Below are 20,337 nucleotides of genomic sequence, written 5' to 3'. Positions count from 1 at the left end.
TGAGGACTTAACTCTCATTTTAGGGTAGGGGTCAGTGAGAATGTTTACTGTCAAGTTAATTGGAATACAGAGGAAAAAAGATATTCATTTTACCTTGGAAATCTTTCTTTTACTAGTAGTAGGACTGAAGGGTAACTTTTGACTTGTAAGCTTTTAGCTAATTAAAACTAAAACCTCATAATGCCTTTTGGTGATATTATTAGAAAGTATTAGATATGTTTATTGTATATTTCTGTCTCTTAAAAATTAATTTGCATCAAAGAGCAGAATCAAAATTACATGCCAGGGCTTCCCTGGTGGTGCAGTGGTTAAGAATCCGTCTGCCAATGCAGGGGACACGAGTTCGAGCCCTGGTCTGGGAAGATCCCACATGCTGCGGAGCGACTAAGCCCATGCGCCACAACTACAGAGCCTGTGCTCTAGAGCCCGCGAGCCACAACTACTGAGCCCGCATACCACAACTACTGAAGCCCACGCGACTAGAGCCCGTGCTCCGCAACAAGAGAAGCCACTGCAATGAGAAGGTCGGGCACCGCAACGAAGAGTAGCCCCCGCTTGCTGCAACTAGAGAAAGCCTGTGCACAGCAACGAAGACCCAACACAGCTGAAAATAAATAAAATTAATTAATTAAAAAAAATTACATGCCACTTTTATGATCCTGTTTATTAATTCCATGGCAAATGTATATTCTTGACAGGATAATGTTGTGGCAGCTGCTACTACAAACAGTGCACTCTGCATTTGCAAAGGTTGAATCCTTGTGCACATTTAACCGAAGAATAAGGAGTAAAGTGTCCTTGAAGGACTTTTACCCCTCTGTTAAAATAGATAAAGCAGGAAACCAAAGCAACCTCAATTTTAGTTTAAAAGTGTTCTTATGTAATACGTAGACATCACGTTAATTTATCAGAAATGATGTAGTTCAAGCAAGACTCAGTAATTTAATGGTGGGGTTGTGTAGGCTAAAGATGGTCTCTTGTAGTAAGAAAAGGTAATTCATAATTACCCATGACTAAGGGAGGTACTGTTAGGAAAAAATATATATAATAGTTTTGAAAAAGATGAATGAAGTTAAAAGGGACAGAATTGTTTTGATTAAATTTTTTGTTTTTAATTATTTACAGTAAGAACACTGTGTCATATTTTACTTCTAGATAGAGCAAACATTTGGTTACTTTCATAATCCTGGATTGGTGCTTTTGGGGATAGCTGAGGTGATTGACTTTCCTGTTCTTAGCACAGTGCATAATACATAGATGATCAATATTTATATGTTGACTGATTTATTCTCTGAATCTGCAGCCTGAGTGCAGTCACCTTGTGTCAAATAAAAGATCCTTTGTAGCATTAATCACAGATATAATTACATGCTGAAGGTCATCTTTGTGAAGACTGTGATTCTCCCCAGACACTTATCAAGTTCCAAATAGCTTTCCCCCTGGTTTCAGAGTATGGATTTCGTACCAGAATCCACTCTTGAAGTTTACCTCAGTAACTTCAGGAAACATTGGTGATTTGTGACTCTGGGACTACCTATACTGGAAGAGTCGTTACATCTAGTTAGGCTAATACTTGAAGATATGACCTTGATGGGCACAGAAACTGCATGGAAGTAAAGAAAATTTAAGGTATGATTCAACTTTATTCTTGAATTTTATGAACAACTGAAAATCTGAAAATTGTGTTTGTTATAGAAATGATAAGGAGAATAATAAGTGATAAAAAGTATATAATACTGAAGGAGTTCACTGATCACTAATTAAGTGTATTTCTCTCTTCAGGTATAATTTGGCCTCCCGAGATTCTGTCTTAGCACGAAGAAAGTGAAAAATACTCTTGAAAAGAAAACTAAGACAATAAGAAAGCAAGACTTGCTTTTACATGGTTGTCAGCTCACTTACCAATATGGACACTTTTCCCACCATTTTTCCTCCTGGTGGAGACAGTGGGCTGACAAGTTCTCAATCTGAGTTCCAAAAAATGTTAATTGATGAACGGTTACGATGTGAACATCATAAAACTAATTATCAGACTCTGAAAGCTGAACACACAAGGTAAATAAATTACTTAAATTTGGAAGTGAGAGGCTTGATTAAAATTTTTTATTTTGTCTAAATGTTTGCTCTGGAACATACAGTATAATTTTGTTATTTTGCAGTATACAATATACATTTAAAACTTTTAAAATACAAGTAAATTTTCTTTAAATCAAGTGGATTATAAATTTGTAAAAGTCTTGTTTTGAAAGTAGCAAGACATATAAAATTAAATGTATCTAGGTGGCTAAATATGTTTTTTTCCCTTCAAAGTAAAATTGCATTCAGAAATTACAGTGTTAATAATAAATGAAACTGTAAAGCAATTATATTTGTAAGTTTAATAAATATATGATGTTGATCTTGCTCTGTAGTGTTGGTTGACTTCACATAAAGTAATGCAATTAGAAAGCAAAGGATACACTTAAATTCTTCTTTTTAAAAAATCAGGTTGCAGGATGAGTACATAAAGTCACAAAATGAGCTCAAGCGCCTATTAAATGAAAAGCAAACTCACCAGGAAAAATTTCAGCTGCTGCTTGAAGAGCTACGAGGGGAGTTAGTAGAGAAAACTAAAGACTTAGAAGAAATGAAGCTGCAGGTAAGAAAATATATTCAAATTAGTATAAAAGTAGTCAGATATTTAGTGGAAATAAATAATTTTGGTAAATTTGGTAAATTTTCCCTATATTCTTAATGAATATTTTGTTGTATCTCTAGGTGGTATAACTTAATCTTCTTTCATATACTCTAGAATGTTAGCTACCCTGTAGGGTTTAGCCACAAAACTGTTATTTTAGGTAAGTTTGTATTATATTTCCTGTTCTGATTTAAATAATATCTTACTCTTCAGAATAATTGGAGGAAAGGCCAGTTTGTATTGATAAAAATTCACAATTTAAAAATATTTTTAAAAATAAAGGTGTATAGGATTTAAGTATTGATCTAGTGCTTGTTACAAGAAGGCATTATTAATATTGGAGTCATGGGTTGATAGAGTGAAAAGCCATCTTTCAAGTCATCCAGTGTGGCATATTATCCAATTCATGTATTCTTTTGACAGCAGTGTTAAAGGAGTTTGTCATTCCATATTATCTCGAAATCTTCCATTGTTGGAAACACCACCACTTAAGCTTGGGTTGGACCCTCCACCATGTTTACTGTTTCATTCCTACGTATACATATTTAGGACATTTAAACAAATAAAAACCTCTGAAATGTGAGTTGAAGAGGGAAATGTAATTTAAACCTTTAGAATTGGTGGATTAATTTGTTTTGCAAAAATTGAGGCCTATATGAATGCAGTCTGTGAGCACTAAACCCAAGGTATTCAAAGTATTCTTTTCAGGCATTGAAGATGTAATCACTGTTTCTTGAGAGTAACATGTAGACATGCTTATTTGTAATAAGCACATGCAAAATAGCCTAAGAAGACTAGAGTGGCTATATTAATATCAGATAAAATAGACTTCAAGACAAAGAGTATCATTAAAGATAAAAAGAACGTTTTTATAACCAAAAAAAAGGGTCATTTCACCAGGAAGGTGATGACCTTCAACAAATAGTTATGTTTCTATTCCTTAGTTTTCTCACGTGATAAAGGGCATAAAGGTTTTTATCTAACGGGTTGCTGTAAGGACTAATGAGATTATAACCTGTATATTTTCAGTACGGTGTCTGGCACATAGTAGCTACTCATAAATGATGGCAATTTTTATTCTGTTGGAATACAGACTCCACGACGGCAGGTGGAGTGTGTCTCCAGTGCTCAGGATGGTGCCTAGCAAGTATTTGTTAAATGAATGACATGAATAAGTAGAATAAATGAGCGAGTTGGAATTGTTCTATTCATATATAGTATAATGTTGCACTTGTTGTCTCATAGGTATCTAGAGCCTTAGCATCTTAGAGTTGATAATCATCTAGTTCTCTTTCATATCTGTCATAAATTGAATTGTGTCCCCGAAAAGATAAGTTGAAGTTCTAACTCCCAGTACCTCAGAATGTGACCTTATTTGGAAATAGGGTTTTACAGATGAAATTACTTAGGTTAAGATAAGGTCGTACTGAAGTATGACAGGCCCTTAATATAATATGACTGATGTCCTTAATAAGAAGAAGAGAAAAGACATAGAGACGGAAACACACGGGTGGTGGTGGAGCAGAGAGAACGTCCTATGATGACAGAAGCAGAGATTGAAGTGTGGCAGCTGCCAGGGAATGCCAAGGATTGCCAGCACATCAAGACAAGCTAGGACAGGGCAAGGAAGGGTTCTTCCTACAATTTTCAGAGGGAACACTTAGCTGACACCTTGATTTTGGACTTCTGGCTTCCAGAACTGTGAGGCAATAAATTTCAAAGCAGAATTCCCGTTTGGAACTCTTATGACACAGAGCTCTTCATTCTGTGCTTCAGTGCTTTCAGTGCTAGAGAACCTAGTGAATTGTAAAGTGATACACTTCCATTTATGGATTGGAGGATGTTAAGCATTTTCTCTATCATATTGAAAGGAAATCATCCTCCCTGTAGCCTCCCTGTTGGTTATTGCAGTGTTCCTTGGACCTACACAAAATAACTCTGGATATTTCTTCATGTGATAGCTTCCCAAATGTTTGCTGATAAATAAAATTTATCTGTTAAAGTTTCTGTTTTTCAAAATAAACATATCTGATTTCTATGTGATATTTACCTGGCAGAAATAACTGAAAGAAGCATTTATACATAAATACATGTATTGAAGCAGTTTAGCTATTTGCTTCAGGGGGTGTTTGCAATTTGTACAAATTGTGAGTTAAGTCAATTCAGCAAAGTAAAATCAGCAAGAAATACTTCAATGAAGATTTTATGAAAGATGATTATTTTAAAAATACACATGTATTGTCTACCTGCAAAATGCCTTTTCACATTTAGAATTTAGTATCTCTGGCTTCATAGAAAAACAATGTAAAAGACATTCATTCAAAGAATATTTCTGCATCACTTGTGCAGTTGTAGTGAATGGGGATAATAATAGTGCCTAGCTCATAGGATGATTGTAAAGTTGCAATGAATCAATGATTAGAAATTATTAGTATGGTGCTTTGATGTCGTAAGTGGTTACAACAAGTTAGCTATTACATTGTTGTTATGTAACATGTGAGCAAAACCTTTTTTAAAAATATGGGAGTCATTTTATATGTTTCTGAAAAAAGTTTTAAAAAATTACTTTGCCAAACATTTATATGCTTTCTTTGTGCCAGGTAATGAAAACTGTGTAAACCAGTATGTTTACCATTTTATTTGGCTGCTAGGAAGCTCAGAGCAAAATTTAATACTCAGTTTGTCATTAATCTTTTAAGAATCTCTGGCACAGCAATATTTGCCCCCTTAAATCAAAATATTCTTTGAAAAATTCTGGTCTGTTTTGTATTATTATTTTTTTATTGGAGTATAATTGCTTTACAATGTTATGTTAGTTTCTGTTGTACAATGTACTGAATCAACTATATGTATACATATATCCCCTCCCTCTTGTACCTCCCTCCCCCCACCCCCCATCCCACCCATCTAGGTCATCACAGAGCACCAGGCCGAGCTCCCTGTGCTATACAGCAGGTTCCCACTAGCTATCTGTTTTACACATGTTTTACACATGGTAGTGTATTTATGTCAAACCTTATCTTCCAGTTCATCCCACCCGCCCCTTCCCCTGCTGTGTCCACACGTCTGTTCTCTACATCTGTGTTTCTTTTCCTGCCCTGCAAATAGGTTAATCTATACCATTTTTCTAGATTCCACATATATGCGTTAATATTGTTTTGTATTATTAATATGACAAATGTTGGAGTATTGAAGATTTTTTATATATTTAGTATAGGTAATGACACATAGACGGTTGTATGACAGAGCATTCTTTTAAGTTTCTTTTCAGACAAGCAGTGGCAGTATTCCATTAGAAATGTAAGACACAGCATAATTTCCTCCTAATATGACATTGAGTTAACCCTCTAATTCTATGTCTTTGGTGTATGTCAGCTTTGAGAGAGAGGGAGAGGGGAGGAAGATAGATTTTTTAATGTGTGTGCTTGTTGTTAATAAGTTTCTTATGAGATAAGCATCTCTAACCATAGATTTTTTTCTTTATCAGAGACCTCATTGATCACAAGACTCCTGTGTAGTTACCAATTGCAGTGTTGTTTTTTCCTTTGTGTAGATACATTTTTCCATCAGTATCATTTTCCTTCCATCTTATGGACTTTAACATTTCTTATAGTACAGAAATACTGGTGAGAATTTTTTCAGCTTTTGTATGTATATGTAAGAAATGGTGTTTAAAGGTATTTCAGCTGAGTATTGAATTCTAGATTGACAGTTTTTTCCCCTAATACTTTAAAGATGTTGCTCTTCTGTCTTCTCACTTATGTGTCACATAAGAAATTTGTTGTTAGCTTTATCTTTGTTCTCTTTATCTAGTGTGTCTTTTTTTCTTGTCAGCTCTTAAGATTTTTTCTTTATTGCTTTTCAGTAATTTGACCTGCCTTTGCACATATCTTCATGTTTCTGGTGCTTGAGGTTTAATGAGCTTCTTGAGTCTGTGGGTTTATAGTTTTCATCAAATTTAGAAAAATTTTAGATATTTTATCTCAATATTTTTTTCTGCCTCCTATTTGATTTCCTTTGGGGACTCTGCTAGTAGGCCACTGAAAGTTCTCCCATAACTCACTGATGTTCTGTTTGTTTATTTTTAAAGATTTATTTTTAAATTTATTTATTTATGTCTGTGTTGGGTCTTAGTTGCGGCACGCGGGATCTTTCATTGCGGCGCATGAGCTCTTGGTTGCGGCATGCAGGCTTCTCTCTAGTTGTGGCGTGCAGCTTTTTCTCTTCTTTAGTTGTGGCATGTGGGCTCTGTAGTTTGCGGCATGCAGGCTCTCTAGTTGAGGCACATGAGCTCAGTAGTTGTGGCGTGTGGGCTCATTTGCCCCTCAGCATGTGGGATCTTAGTTCCCTGACCAGGGATCAAACCCGTGTCCCCTGCATTTTAAGGCGGATTCTTTACCACTGGACCACCAGGGGAAATCCCTGTTTATTTATTTTTAATCTTTTTTGTCTCTTTGTTTCATTTTGGATAGTTTCTGTTGTCATGTCTTTAAGTTCTCTGATCTTTTTTCCTGCAGTGTCTAATCTGCCAGTCATTTTATAGTGCATTTTTCATCTCAGAAATTGTAGTTTTTATCCTGAAGTCCAATTTTGATTTTTTTCATATTTTCCTTGACATGTTCAATCTTTACTGTAGCTTTATGTGGAATTCAGTTATAGTAACTATATTAATGTCTTTGCTAATTTTAGCATCTCAGTCACTTCTGGGTTGGTGTTGGTTGGTTGATTTTCTTTTCCTATTTATTGTGGGTAGTATTTTCAGGCTTCTTTACATATCTGCTAAATTAAAAAAAAATTTTTTGTATTTAAGTTTCAGGTGTAGAGCACTATGGTTCAACCTCTGTATACACTAGAGTTACCACCACCACAAGTCTAGTTATCATCCATCGCCATACAGCTGACCCCCTTCATCCATTTTGCTCACCTCCCAACCCCCTTCTTCTCTGGTAACCACTAATCTGTTCTCTATATCTCTGAGTTTGCTTTTGTTTGATTTTGTTTGTTCATTGGTGTGTGTTTTGATTCCACATATGAATGAAATCATATGGTATTTGTCTTTCTTTGTCTGATTTATTTCAGACAAAGAAACTTAGCATCATACTTAGCATCATACCCTCAAGGTCCAACCATGTTATGAATGGCAGGATTTCACTTTTTTATGGCTGAGTAGTATTTTGTTGTTTGTGTGTGTTTGTGTATGTGTGTGTATGCATAATGTTCTCTTTATCCATTCATCCATCAGTGGGCACTTAGGTTGTTTGCATATCTTGGCTATTGTAAATAATGCTGCAGTGGACATAAGGGTTCATATATCTTTTTGAATTAGTGTTTTCATGTTCTTTAGATAAATACCCAGAAGTGGAATTGCTGGATCATATAGTAGTTCTATTTTTAATTTTTTTAAGGAAACTCTATACTGTTTTCCATAGTTGCTGCACCAATTTACATTCTCACCAACAGTGTAACAGGGTTCTCTTTGCTCCGTATACTCATCAACCCTCGTTATTCATTGTTCTTTGATAATCACCATTTCTGACAGGTATGAGGTGATATCTCATGGTTTTGATATGCATTTTCCTGATGATTAGTGATGTTGAGCATCTTTTTATGTGCCTGTTGACCAGCCTTATGTCTTCTTTGGAAAAATGTTTATTCACATTCTCTGCCCATTTTTAAGTTGGGTTGCTTGGTTTTTTCTTGTTGTTGAGTTGTAGATAGGTGATTTGCAAATAACTTCTCCCATTTAGTAAGCTGCCTTTTGTTTTGATTATGGTTTCCTTTGCTGTACAGAAGCTTTTCAGTTTGATGTTTGTTTTTTGCTTTGGTTTCTCTTTCCTTTGAAGTCTGATCCACTGAAACATTGGTAAGATTAATATCAGTAAGGTTGCCACTTATGTTTTCTTCTAGGAATTTTATGGTTTCAGGTCTTGAATTCAAGTCTTTATTCCATTTTGAGTTAATTTTGTGTATGGTGTAAGATGGTGGTCTAGCTTTTAATATTTTTTGCGTGTGGCTGTCCAGTTTTCGCAGTATCATTGACTGAAGAGACTGACTTTTTTCCCAGTATCATTATTTTTTTGAATTTTATTTTATTTATTTGTTTATACAGCAGGCTCTAATTAGTTATCCATTTTATACATATTAGTGTATATATGTCAATCCCAATCTCCCAGTTCATTACACTATCACCCCCCTCCCTGCCACCACTTCACCCCTAGGTGTCCATATGTCTGTTCTCTACATCTGTATCTCAATTTCTGCCTTGCAAACTGGTTCATCTGTACCATTTTTCTAGGTTCCACATATATGCATTAATATATTTGTTTTTCTCTTTCTGACTTACTTCACTCTGTATGACAGTCTCTAGATGCATCCATGTCTCTACAAATGACCCAATTTCGTTCCTTTTTATGGCTGAGTAATATTCCATTGTATATATGTGCCACATCTTCTTTATCCATTCATCTGTCGATGGGCATTTAGGTTGCTTCCATGACCTGGCTTTTGTAAATAGTGCTGCAATGAACATTGGGGTGCATGTGTCTTTTTGAATTATGGTTTTCTCTGGGTATATACCCAGTAGCGGGATTGCTGGATCATATGGTAAATCTATTTTTAGTTTTTTAAGGAACCTCCATACTGTTCTCCATAGTGGCTGTATCAATTTACATTCCCACCAAGAGTGCAAGAGGGTTCCCTTTTCTCCACACCCTCTCCAGCATTTGTTGTTAGTAGATTTTCTGATGATGCCCATTCTGACTGGTGTGAGGTGATACCTCATTGTAGTTTTGATTTGCATTTCTCTAGTAAGTAGTGATGTTGAGCAGCTTTTCATGTGCTTCTTGGCCATCTGTATGTCTTCTTTGGAGAAATGTCTATCTAGGTCTTCTGCCCATTTTTGGATTGGGTTGTTTGTTTTTTTAATATTGAGCTCCATGAGCTGTTTGTATATTTTGGAGATTAATTCTTTGTCCATTGATTCGTTTGCAAATATTTTCTACCATTCTGAGCGCTGTCTTTCCATCCTATTTGTAGTTTCCTTTGCTGTGTAAAAACTTAAGTTTCATTAGGTCCCATTTGTCTATTTTTGTTTTTATTTCCATTACTCTAGGAGGTGGATCAAAAAAAATCTTGCTGTGATTTATGTCAAAGAGTGTTCTTTCTATGTTTTCCTCTAAGAGTTTTATAGTGTCCGGTCTTACATTTAGGTCTCTAAACCATTTTGAGTTTATTTTTGTGTATGGTGTTAGGGACTGTTCTAATTTCATTCTTTTACCTGTAGCTGTCCAGTTTTCCCAGCACCACTTATTGAAGAGGCTGTCTTTTCTCCATTGTATATCCTTGCCTCCTTTGTCATAGATTAGTTGACCATAGGTGCATGGGTTTATCTCTGGGCTTTCTATCCTGTTCCATTGATCTATATTTCTGTTTTTGTGCCAGTTACCATATTGTCTTGATTACTGTAGCTTTGTAGTATAGTCTGAAGTCAGGGAGTCTGATTCCTCCAGGTCCGTTTTTTTCCCTCAAGACCACTTTGGCTATTCGGGGTCTTTTGTGTCTCCATTCAAATTTTAAGAATTTTTGTTCTAGTTTTGTAAAAAATGTCATTGGTAATTTGATAGGGACTGCACTGAATCTGTAGATTGTATTGGGTAGTATAGTTATTTTCACAGTATTGATTCTTCCCATCCAAGAACGTGGTATATTTCTCCATCTGTTTATGTCATCTTTGATTTCTTTCATCAGTGTTTTATAGTTTTCTGAGGACAAGTCTTTCACCTCCTTAGGCAGGTTTATTCCTAGGTATTTTATTATTTTTGTTGCAATGGTAAATGGGAGTGTTTCCTTCATTTCTCTTTCAGATTTTTCATCATTCGTATATAGGAATGCAAGAGATTTCTGTGCACTAATTTTGTATCCTGCAACTTTACCAGATTCATTGATTAGCTCTAGTAGTTTTCCGGTGGCATCATTAGGATTCTCTATGTATAGTATCATGTCATCTGCAAACAGTGACGGTTTTACTTCTTCTTTTCCAAGTTGTATTCCTGTTATTTCTTTTTCGTCTCTGATTGCCATAGCTAGGACTTCCAAAGCTATCTTGAATAATAGTGGCGAGAGTGGACATCCTTATCTTGTTCCTGATCTTAGAGGAAATGCTTTCAGTTTTTCACCATTGAGAATGATGTTTGCTGTGGGTTTGTTGTATATGGCCTTTATTATGTTGAGGTAGGTTCCCTCTGTGCCTACTTTTTGGAGAGTTTTTATCATAAATGATGTTGAATTTTGTCAAAAGCTTTTTCTGCATCTATTGAGATGATCATATGGTTTTTATTCTTCAGTTTGTTAATATGGTGTATTACATTGATTGATTTGCGTATATTGAAGAATCCTTGCATCCCTGGGATAAATCCCACTTGATCATGGTGTATGATCCTTTTAATGTGTTGTTGGATTCTGTTTGCTAGTATTTTGTTGAGGATTTTTGCATCTATATTCATCAGTGATATTGGTCTATAATTTTCATTTTTTGTAGTATCTTCGTCTGGTTTTAGTGACAGTGAACAGGGTGATGGTGGCCTCATAGAATGAGTTTGGGAGTGTTCCTTCCTCTACAACTTTTTGCAGGAGTTTGAGAAGGATTTGTGTTAACGCTTCTGTAAATGTTTGATAGAATTCACCTGTGAAGCCATCTGGTGCTGGATTTTTGTTTGTTGGAAGATTTTTCATTACAGTTTCAATTTCATTACTTGTGATTGGTCTGTTCATATTTTGTATTTCTTCTTGGTTCAGTCTTGGAAGGTTATATCTTTCTAAGAATTTGTCCATTTCTTCCAGGTTGTCCATTTCATTGGCATGGAGTTACTTGTAGTAGTCTCTTAGGATGCTTTGTATTTCTGCGGTGTCTGTTGTAACTTCTTCATTTCTTATTTTATTGATTTGAGTCCTCTCCCTCTTTTTCTTGATGAGTCTGGCTAATGGTTTATCAATTTTATCTTCTCAAAGAAGCAGCTTTTAGTTTTATTGATCTTTGCTATTGTTTTCTTTGTTTCTATTGCATTTATTTCTGCTCTGATCTTTATGATTTCTTTTGTTCTGCTAACTTTGGGTTTTGTTTGTTCTTCTTTCTCTAGTTCCTTTAGGTGTAATGTTAGATTGTTTATTTGAGATGTTTGTTGTTTCTTGTGGTAGAATTGTATTGCTATAAACTTCACTCTTAGAACTGCTTTTGCTGCATCCCATAGGTTTTGGATCGTCGTGTTTTTATTGTCATTTGTCTCTAGGTATTTTTTGATTTCCTCTTTGATTTCTTCACTGATCTCTTGGTTATTTCATAGCGTATTGTTTAGCCTCCATGTATTTGTGTTTTTTTATGTTTTTTTTCCCTGTAATTGATTTCTAATCTAATAGCGTTGTGGTCAGAAAAGATGCTTGGTAAGAGTTCAGTTTTCTTAAATTACTCAAGCTTGATTTGTGACCCAAGATGTGATCTGTCCTGGAGAATGTTCCATGCACACTTGAGAAGAAAGTGTAATCTGCTGTTTTTGGATGGAATGTCCTGTAAATATCAATTAAATCTGGTCTTTTGTGTCATTTAAAGCTTGTGTTTCCTTATTAATTTTCTGTTTGGATGATCTGTCCATTGGTGTAAGTGGGGTGTTGAAGTCCCCCACTACTATTGTGTTACTGTCGATTTCCTCTTTTATAGCTGTTAGCAGTTGCCTTATGTATTGAGGTGCTCCTGTGTTGGGTGCATATATATTTATAATTGTTACATCTTCTTCTTGGATTGATCCCTTGATCATTATGTAATGTCCTTCCTTGTCTCTTGTAACATTCTTTGTTTTAAAGTCTATTTTATCTGCTATGAGTATTGCTATTCCAGCTTTCTTTTTGTGTGTGTGTGGGGGGGGGGGGGTACACGGGCCTCTCACTGTTGTGGCCTCTCCCATTGCAGAGCACAGGCTCTGAAGCAGTGTCCTTGTACTCACAGTGAGACACAGCCACTCCCCGCCTCTGCAGGAGACCCTCCAACACTAGCAGGTAGGTCTGGTTCAGTCTCCTGTGGTGTCACTGCTCCTTCCCCTGGGTCCCGATGTGCACACTACTTTGTGTGTGCCCTCCAAGAGTGGACTCTCTTTTTCCCCCAGTCCTGTCAAAGTCCTGCAGTCAAATCCCGCTAGCCTTCAAAGTCTGATTCTTTGGGAATTCCTCCTCCCCTTGACAGACTCCCAGGTTGGGAAGCCTGACATGGAGCTCAGAACCTTCACTGCAGTGGGTGGACTTCTGTGGTATAAGTGTTCTCCAGTTTGTGAGTCACCCACCCAGCAGTTACGGGATTTGATTTTATTGTGATTGCACCCCTCCTACCGTCTCATTGAGGCTTCTCCTTTGTCTTTGGATGTGGGGTATCATTTTTGGTGAATTCCAGTGTCTACCTGTTGATGATTGTTCAACAGTTAGTTGTGATTTCGGTGCTCTCGCAAGAGGGAGTGAGCGCACGTCCTTCTGCTCCACCATCTTGAACCAGTCTCCTCCCCAATATCATTTATTGAAGAGGCTGTTTCAGGCCTTGAATTCCAGTCTGTAATCCATTTTGAGTTAATTTGTATATGGTGTAAGATAGTCGTCTAGTTTTATTTTTTTGCATGTGGTGGTCCAGTTTTCCCACCAGTATCACTTATTGAAGAGACTGTCCTTTCTGCAGTGTATTTTTTTCTTTTGTCATAGATTAAATGTCCATATATGCATGGGCTTGTTTCTGGGCTCTCTGTATTCTGTTCCATTGATCTATGTGTCTGTTTTTGTGCCGGTATCATACTGTTTTGATTACTATAGCTGTGTAGTATAGTTTGAAATCAGGGAGTGTGATACCACCAGCTTTGTTCTTATTTCTCAAGATTGTTTTGGCTATTCAGAGTCTTTTGTCATTCCGTACAAACTTTAGAATTATTTCTTCTGGTTCTGTGAAATCTGCCACTGGCATTTTGTAGGGATTGCACTGAATCTGTAGATTGCTTTGGGTAGTATGCATATTTTAACAATATTCTTCCAATCCATGAGCATGGAATATTTTTCCATTTTTTGAGTATCTTCAGTTTTTTTCATCTGTGTCTTATAGTTTTCAGTGTACAGTTTTTCCCGTCCTTGGTCAAATTTATTCTTAGGTCTTTTATGCCTGGTAAATATTTATTGGATGCTAGACATTGTGAATTTTACTTTGGTGAGTGCTAGATATTTTTGTATTCTGGTAAATATTCTTAAGCTTTGTTCTGGGACACAGTTCCTTGGAAACAGTTTTATCATTCTGAGTCTTGCTTTTAAGATTTGTTAAGTGAGAACAGATTAGTGTTTAGTGCTAATTATTCCCACTACTGAGAGCCTTCTGAGTACTCTACTCGTATCTCTCTGGAATGAAGTTTTAAGTCTGGCTTTTGGGAAAAGGAACTCTGTGAGAGCTCTAAATACTCATCCCTCTAATCCTTTCAGGTGGTCCTTTGCCATGGCCAGGAAGCTTTTGCAAAGCTCACCTTCTGTGTTTTCTGTCTCTTAGGGATCTTCCTTGCTTCATTATGTCCAATGTCTTGAAAACCATCGTGGTTTTTTTTGTTCAGTCTTTTGTTTGTTTCAGGCAGGAGGGTAAACCTGGTCTCTATGCCATCTGCTGGCAGTGGAAGCACTTTTTTTTTTTTTTTTTTTTGCGGTATGCGGGCCTCTCACTGTTGTGGCCTCTCCCGTTGTGGAGCACAGGCTCCGGACGCGCAAGCTCAGCGGCCATGGCTCACGGACCCAGCCACTCCGCAGCATGTGGGATCTTCCCGGACCGGGGCACGAACCCGTGTCCCCTTCATTGGCAGGCAGACTCTGAACCGCTGCGCCACCAGGGAAGCCCAGCACTTTTATTTTTAATTAAAATATTTTAATTAATTATGGAAATCTCAAACAAGTACAGAAGTATAGTGAGTGGTACGATGCATCCCCACATACCCATCACCCAGCATCAGTAATTACCATCTCTGAGCCAGTCTTGTTTTATCTTCTAACACTTCTGCCTCTGTCTCTCAACCCCTCTGGATTATTTTGAAGCAAATCATATCATCTCAACCCTAAATATTTTAGTGTACATCTCTATTATATACCAAAGCAGTTCCTCAAAAGTGTTTCCACAATACCATTTACATACCTAAAGTACTTATTTCTTTGAACCTCTTAGTGTTGTGTCTTTGTTCACGTATTCCTAATTTTCTCACAGTTTTGCTTGTTTGTTGTTATTTTTAAAGTTGGTTTGTTTGAAAAAGCATCCAAATAACATTTACTTATTCTTTTTTAATTACTATTCCTTCTCACTTTGGACTTGAAATTATTATAGACTCTTGACATCATAAACCATAATAACAGGATCTTTCCATCTGGTTTCTTTAGCCCCATTCACTGCCTCTCCTTCCCATAGCCACCAGTTCTCTCCCACCAAAACTTTTGATTCATCTTGCTTCTTCCTAAAATATACATATGGTAATGCTTATTCACCTTCAGTGAATAAGCAAGGTACAGAAAAATGTGTATGGTATGCCTTTCTTTATAGAAAAATTAGAAGTAGTATATATGCTTATATATCTGTGTACTGCTTCAAGAAGGGTACATAAATTATTGACAGTGGTTGCTTCCTAAGAGGGAAACTAGATGACTGAAGTGAGAAGACTTAGTTTTTTAATATTATATTTTATTTTGTTTGAATTATTTTATTTATGTAATTTATTCATTTTAAGTAAAAGGAAAAAATTTTTAAATACTGAGTAAATTATAAGAATATGAACTTGGTGTTCAGGAAGCTTCCACTATGTGGCTCCCACCTCTTTTCCTTTTGTTTCCAGCCAGGATGCAGCTCTCCAAGGTGGCGTTTAATGGAAGTGTGTCAGCATGGCCTTGGTGTCACAGAGTCTAGAGATTACTACCAACATTAACACAGGGGCGCAGGATTCTAAATTTTCTGTAGTGCTTAGGGTGGTTCTACCTAAAATGCCTTTAGGTCACCTTTGAGGATCATTTTTCTCCCCAGGGAATTTAATATTTTATCCATTCTTCGGTTTTGGGTTCTACCTAAGCTTTAGTTTTCCCATTCCTTTGATGTGCCATTCTTTCTGTCCTAAATATCTTTTTTGTTCATCTTTACCTTTCTGGTAAGCCTGTATTGCCTATTTTTATAGGTATTCATATGTATAAATTATTTTTCACTTGAAAGTGTGAACTTTTTATGGGGAGAGATATACTTCCTTTGAGGTTTTGTAATCTTTAGCAAGTTTGACTCTGTGTGTTTCAGTTTTGATAAAAAGGGGTATGATAATGTAGCTATATTCTGGATTGTTGTAGGGATTAAATAAACTAATGCATGTAAGGAATTTAGAACAGTATGTTATGTAGATTATAGTATGTTGCACAATGCTTTACATATAGTAGGCATTCATTCAGTAAAGTTTTTCGAATATTTGGAGTATTGATGAATAAACAAATAAATATTATTCTTAGTTTTCAGAGATTAATGTAAATACAAACTAGGTCTTTTTTTTTTTTTTACAACTAGTATTCATTAATTAATTGATTAAAGAAATAATCGAGTGTTTCCTTTGTGCTAGGCAGTAGTGCGAGGTTTTGGGAACACATGATGACTAAAGACTAACTGTGTGTTCTTTTAAGGAGCTTATGTAAATACTTATTGAAATGTGAGTTCTATAAGAGTATAACATGGAGGAGCCTAAAGTAATTTTGCTGGTAAATATCAGCTTTCTCTGATTGAAAATAAGTCTGAAGAATTTCCTGTGGTATACCAAATTGTTATACCTTTATTTTGCTTGCTTTAGAAAATAGAATCAGCCACTGTATCCAACATGATAATCTTAGCTGCCAACATAGTTTTTCCTATTAATAACAATAATAATAATCAGTAATTGTCTTTACCTCATGTTAATGGAATTTTGGACATCTCTGAGAGCTTGAAATTGAGTTTCTTTGTTTCAAATGATGGTTCTATTTATATAATGGTTATTGTAAAATTAGGTATATCATGAAATTTCTATTAGTTTAATTTCGTTGTCATAATTAGGAGAGAAGCTTTGAAATTTGTCTGATTCTTCAATTTAATATTTGTGATTTCATATTTAGAATTGTTTTATATTTCTCTACATATTAGGTATTAAGTCCACAGAAGTTGGAATTGTTACGAGCTGAAATACAACAAGAACTAGAAACTCCAATGAGAGAATGTTTTAGGCATCTGGATGAAGTAAGTAATTTGTATAGAAGGGCTGTGCATTTATCTACATGTGACTGTGAAAGGCTTGAGGAAAAGCATCATTCTCCTACTCAGAAGCCCTGCAACAGCTTCCGTTCTTACTCAGAGTCCTTATAGCAGCCTTTAAGACTGCACACGATCAGATCCCATTCTTGTGTCCACATTTGGCCTTCTTGGTGTTTCTTTGGCACTTCAGAAACGGTGCAGTTCAAGTCTTTGCCCTAGCTGTTATTCCTGCCACATATCTCTTGGCTAATTTTCTCATCTTTTTCAAGTCTGCTGAAATTTCACCTTTCCAGTAGGGCCTACTTTGACCAACCCCTGCCTCCTTTTAATATTGCAACTTGCCTTTCCTGTCACTCTTTAGACTTTTGGATACCCATTTACCCTGCTCTACTTTTTAATTTTCTCTAGTATTTATAATCTTCTAATATGCTATATAATATTTATTGTGCTTATTTTTAAAATTTTCCCTTTTACAACTGCTAGAATGTAAGTTGTATGAAAGGAGGAACCTTTATCTGGTTTTGTTCACTGTTAGAGTCCACGTTCCTAAAACACTTCCTAGCATACAACAGGTTCTCAATTAATGTTTTCTGAATGAAAGAATGAATTTCATGCAGCCTCAGAAAAGTAAAAATTTGTTAGTTTTTCTTCAGATTGAGATCAATCTCCTCATATGAAATGTTGGTATGATGTGACTGAATGTTTAATAAAGGGAACAGGAAGAGATGACAGATATTGACTATATTATGTACTATCCTAGACATTTTATACATTATCTTATTTAATAAACATACTGGGCCTTATACATACAAATGAATATTGTCCCCCTCAAAATGGTCCCCTTTGGAAAGTTGTAGACTAGTGATGCTGTCATTGCACAAAACAGTTGTGGGAATCCTCTTTTATAAATGATTTTCTGGCTTGATAAAGTCATCTTTTCAATATCATCCTGATGGGTAACCAGAGCATTATGGTTTAGGAGTAGATTTGATTTTGGATTATAAAAAATTACTTAAATCTGAGGTAGGTGATCAAGTTAAGTAAAAGCATGTTTTTTTTTTTTAAAAAAAGTATGTTTCTGATAAAATCACAAAACCCACTTTCTTGGTTTGTAAACAGGCTTAGAAATCTTTCAACTAAAGATATATAGTGAGCTGAGTATTTTAGGAGGCATGCTTTCCTTGTTAATTCCCTGATGTATGTTGGAATAGTGTCTCCATCTTCCTGCTCTGTTACCTGAGTTTTTATTGAGATTCAGAATGCCAGCAGCTTTTGAAGTGTTAGGAAGCAGAATTTTAGAGCATAGGCATTGCATGTGTTCTTGGTTAGTCAGGAGAGTTGGTGCTACATATATACTTCAGACTAGTGTGTTGAATTGGACTATCATTGTAATATTTGACTGAACCTTGAGTTACTGTACTAAACATTCAAATAATCATTTACCTACTTAGAATTCATCCTTTTTGACTTCTAAGGGGGTATTTTATATTTTATTACAGAATTTTAAAAATCTATTTTGAAAGGTGTGCTACATTTTTAAATATTATTTTATTAAGCCCAGAGGTCAAAAGTTTTGACATGCTAATACATTTTTATTATTAGAATCAGTGAGGAAATAAGATTAATTGAAGGGTAATTTGTTTTACTGATACCTTTTCAGGAGTGTGCTAGTTCTGTTTGTAGCATTCTTGTCATGAGAACTTTTCCAAGATTTGTTTATACTTCTGTTAAGCTTAATTTTTTACTTTTAGAATGGCTCTTAGTATAAAACAATTTAAAATTTTTGAAAAGGTGATTTTTGAAGTGAGTACAAATTTCATTTATAAATTTGTGATAAATTACAATCTTCTTTTAATTTAGGAAGTAGAAAAGTATAGAGCTGAATATAATAAACTTCGCTATGAGCATACATTTCTCAAATCAGAATTTGAACACCAGAAAGAAGAATGTGCACGTATTTTAGAAGAAGAAAAAATAAAATATGAATCAGAGGTGAGTGACTGATTATACTAGTTTAGTCTTTATCCTGCTAGTCAATAAAATTTTATGATTTTATATTTTTTGTGAATCTCAACCTAAAGTTGATTGCATAATTGTTTTATTAATTAATGGTTAAGTATTTGTCATGATTTTCATCTGCTCTATAGCAACATTTTTCTGGTGAATGTTCTTTTTGGACTGTTAAAAGAGGAAAAGATGAAGAAAATTTATTTTGCCCCAGTCAGTGGAGATAGATAGCAGAGACAGACTTCTCTTTGCAAATACAGTTTGTCTTTGTGATTGCTTATTTAGCACTGTCCCCCTCTACTTATTGGAATCAAACCATGTTCAGGAGAGCTCTGGCTGTCAGCCCATGCTCCTTGTTTCCACTGATACAAACAAGGGGTTTATACATTAGGGTGTGCCCATCACCATCACTTCGTTCTTTCTGGCATCTACAACTGCAACATTCTGTCTCTGATGCCTATAGCCTATACCCCTATTCTCTATCTATTAAGTTTGGCAGCCTCTCTTCTCATTTTGTCGTTTGTCTCCTAATTCTGCCAAAAACGAGGTTTGTGTCTCTTATTCTTCATGTTGCTTTTAGGTGATTTTTCAGGATGGAAAGAGAGAAATATCTGTTTTATGTTGCTATATTCAAATAAGAAATCTAATGCTAGTTGAATTTATTAAAAAATAGCTTGTTGTCCGTACTTACATGAAGCATTCTATGTACAAACACATCTTCATAATACATTTATTGCATTGACTTTATTTGGAATTAAGAGCTAAAATATATTCTCCTTCCTTTACCAATTACTAATTGGATCAGACTGATTTCTTCTTATCAGTGAGCAAATTCCTCCATGATTGTTTGAAAAGTAAGAAGTTGAATGAGCTTTGGATCATTTGAGTCCATTAAGAATTTGGTACCAAAAAACTATAAATAATTATAGTCTTTTTCATTAAAAAAATTATTTATTTTTTTTTACATATGATCTCATGTCTATTATGGTCAGTGATATGGAGCAGGACCGTCTTATTTTCTCCATTTTAAATGGCGACACTGAAGCACGAGATAAGTGACTTGCCCAAAGTCTCACAGAAACTCAGCAGCCAAGTTAATAGTAGAGCTCAGGTACCCCAACTCCTACCCAGAGTTTTAAGTTTCAAATTATTAATGATTTGAGGTTGCCATGCTAATTAGGGGCCATCTAACCACTGTAATATTGTAGAGAGATCAATTGATTTATATTATGTAAGATTTTGAAAGATTTTGAGTCTGTAATTATGATAGACTTAAAGGAACTACATATAAAAATTTTCCTGTGGAAAAAAAAGAATGATAAAAAGATTTCCAACCTAAAATGTAGGTTTAGTATATTGA

At 35.4% G+C, this 20,337-nt stretch overlaps 1 protein-coding gene across 6 annotated transcripts in view; it reads left to right on the top strand.

Moving 5' to 3' along the window:
* Positions 1-20,337, top strand: part of CEP83 (centrosomal protein 83) — a 141,437-nt gene that overhangs the window by 71,756 nt on the left and 49,344 nt on the right. For 3 of the 6 annotated variants that reach the window (XM_060025379.1, XM_069541207.1, XM_060025380.2), the window contains exons 2-6: positions 333-1,629; positions 1,783-2,055; positions 2,488-2,638; positions 16,863-16,955; positions 18,831-18,962. In XM_060025379.1, the coding sequence (XP_059881362.1) occupies positions 1,883-2,055; positions 2,488-2,638; positions 16,863-16,955; positions 18,831-18,962 (549 nt within the window). In that variant the 5' untranslated portion in view covers positions 333-1,629; positions 1,783-1,882. The remainder of the gene's footprint in view (positions 1-332; positions 1,630-1,782; positions 2,056-2,487; positions 2,639-16,862; positions 16,956-18,830; positions 18,963-20,337) is intronic. The other 3 variants (XM_060025378.2, XM_060025376.2, XM_060025377.2) reach the window with 3 other exon arrangements.

This window comes from Delphinus delphis, chromosome 11 (assembly GCF_949987515.2).
Source record: "Delphinus delphis chromosome 11, mDelDel1.2, whole genome shotgun sequence".
Taxonomy (NCBI): Eukaryota; Metazoa; Chordata; class Mammalia; order Artiodactyla; family Delphinidae; genus Delphinus; species Delphinus delphis.
This window is presented reverse-complemented; position numbering and strand designations above follow the sequence as displayed.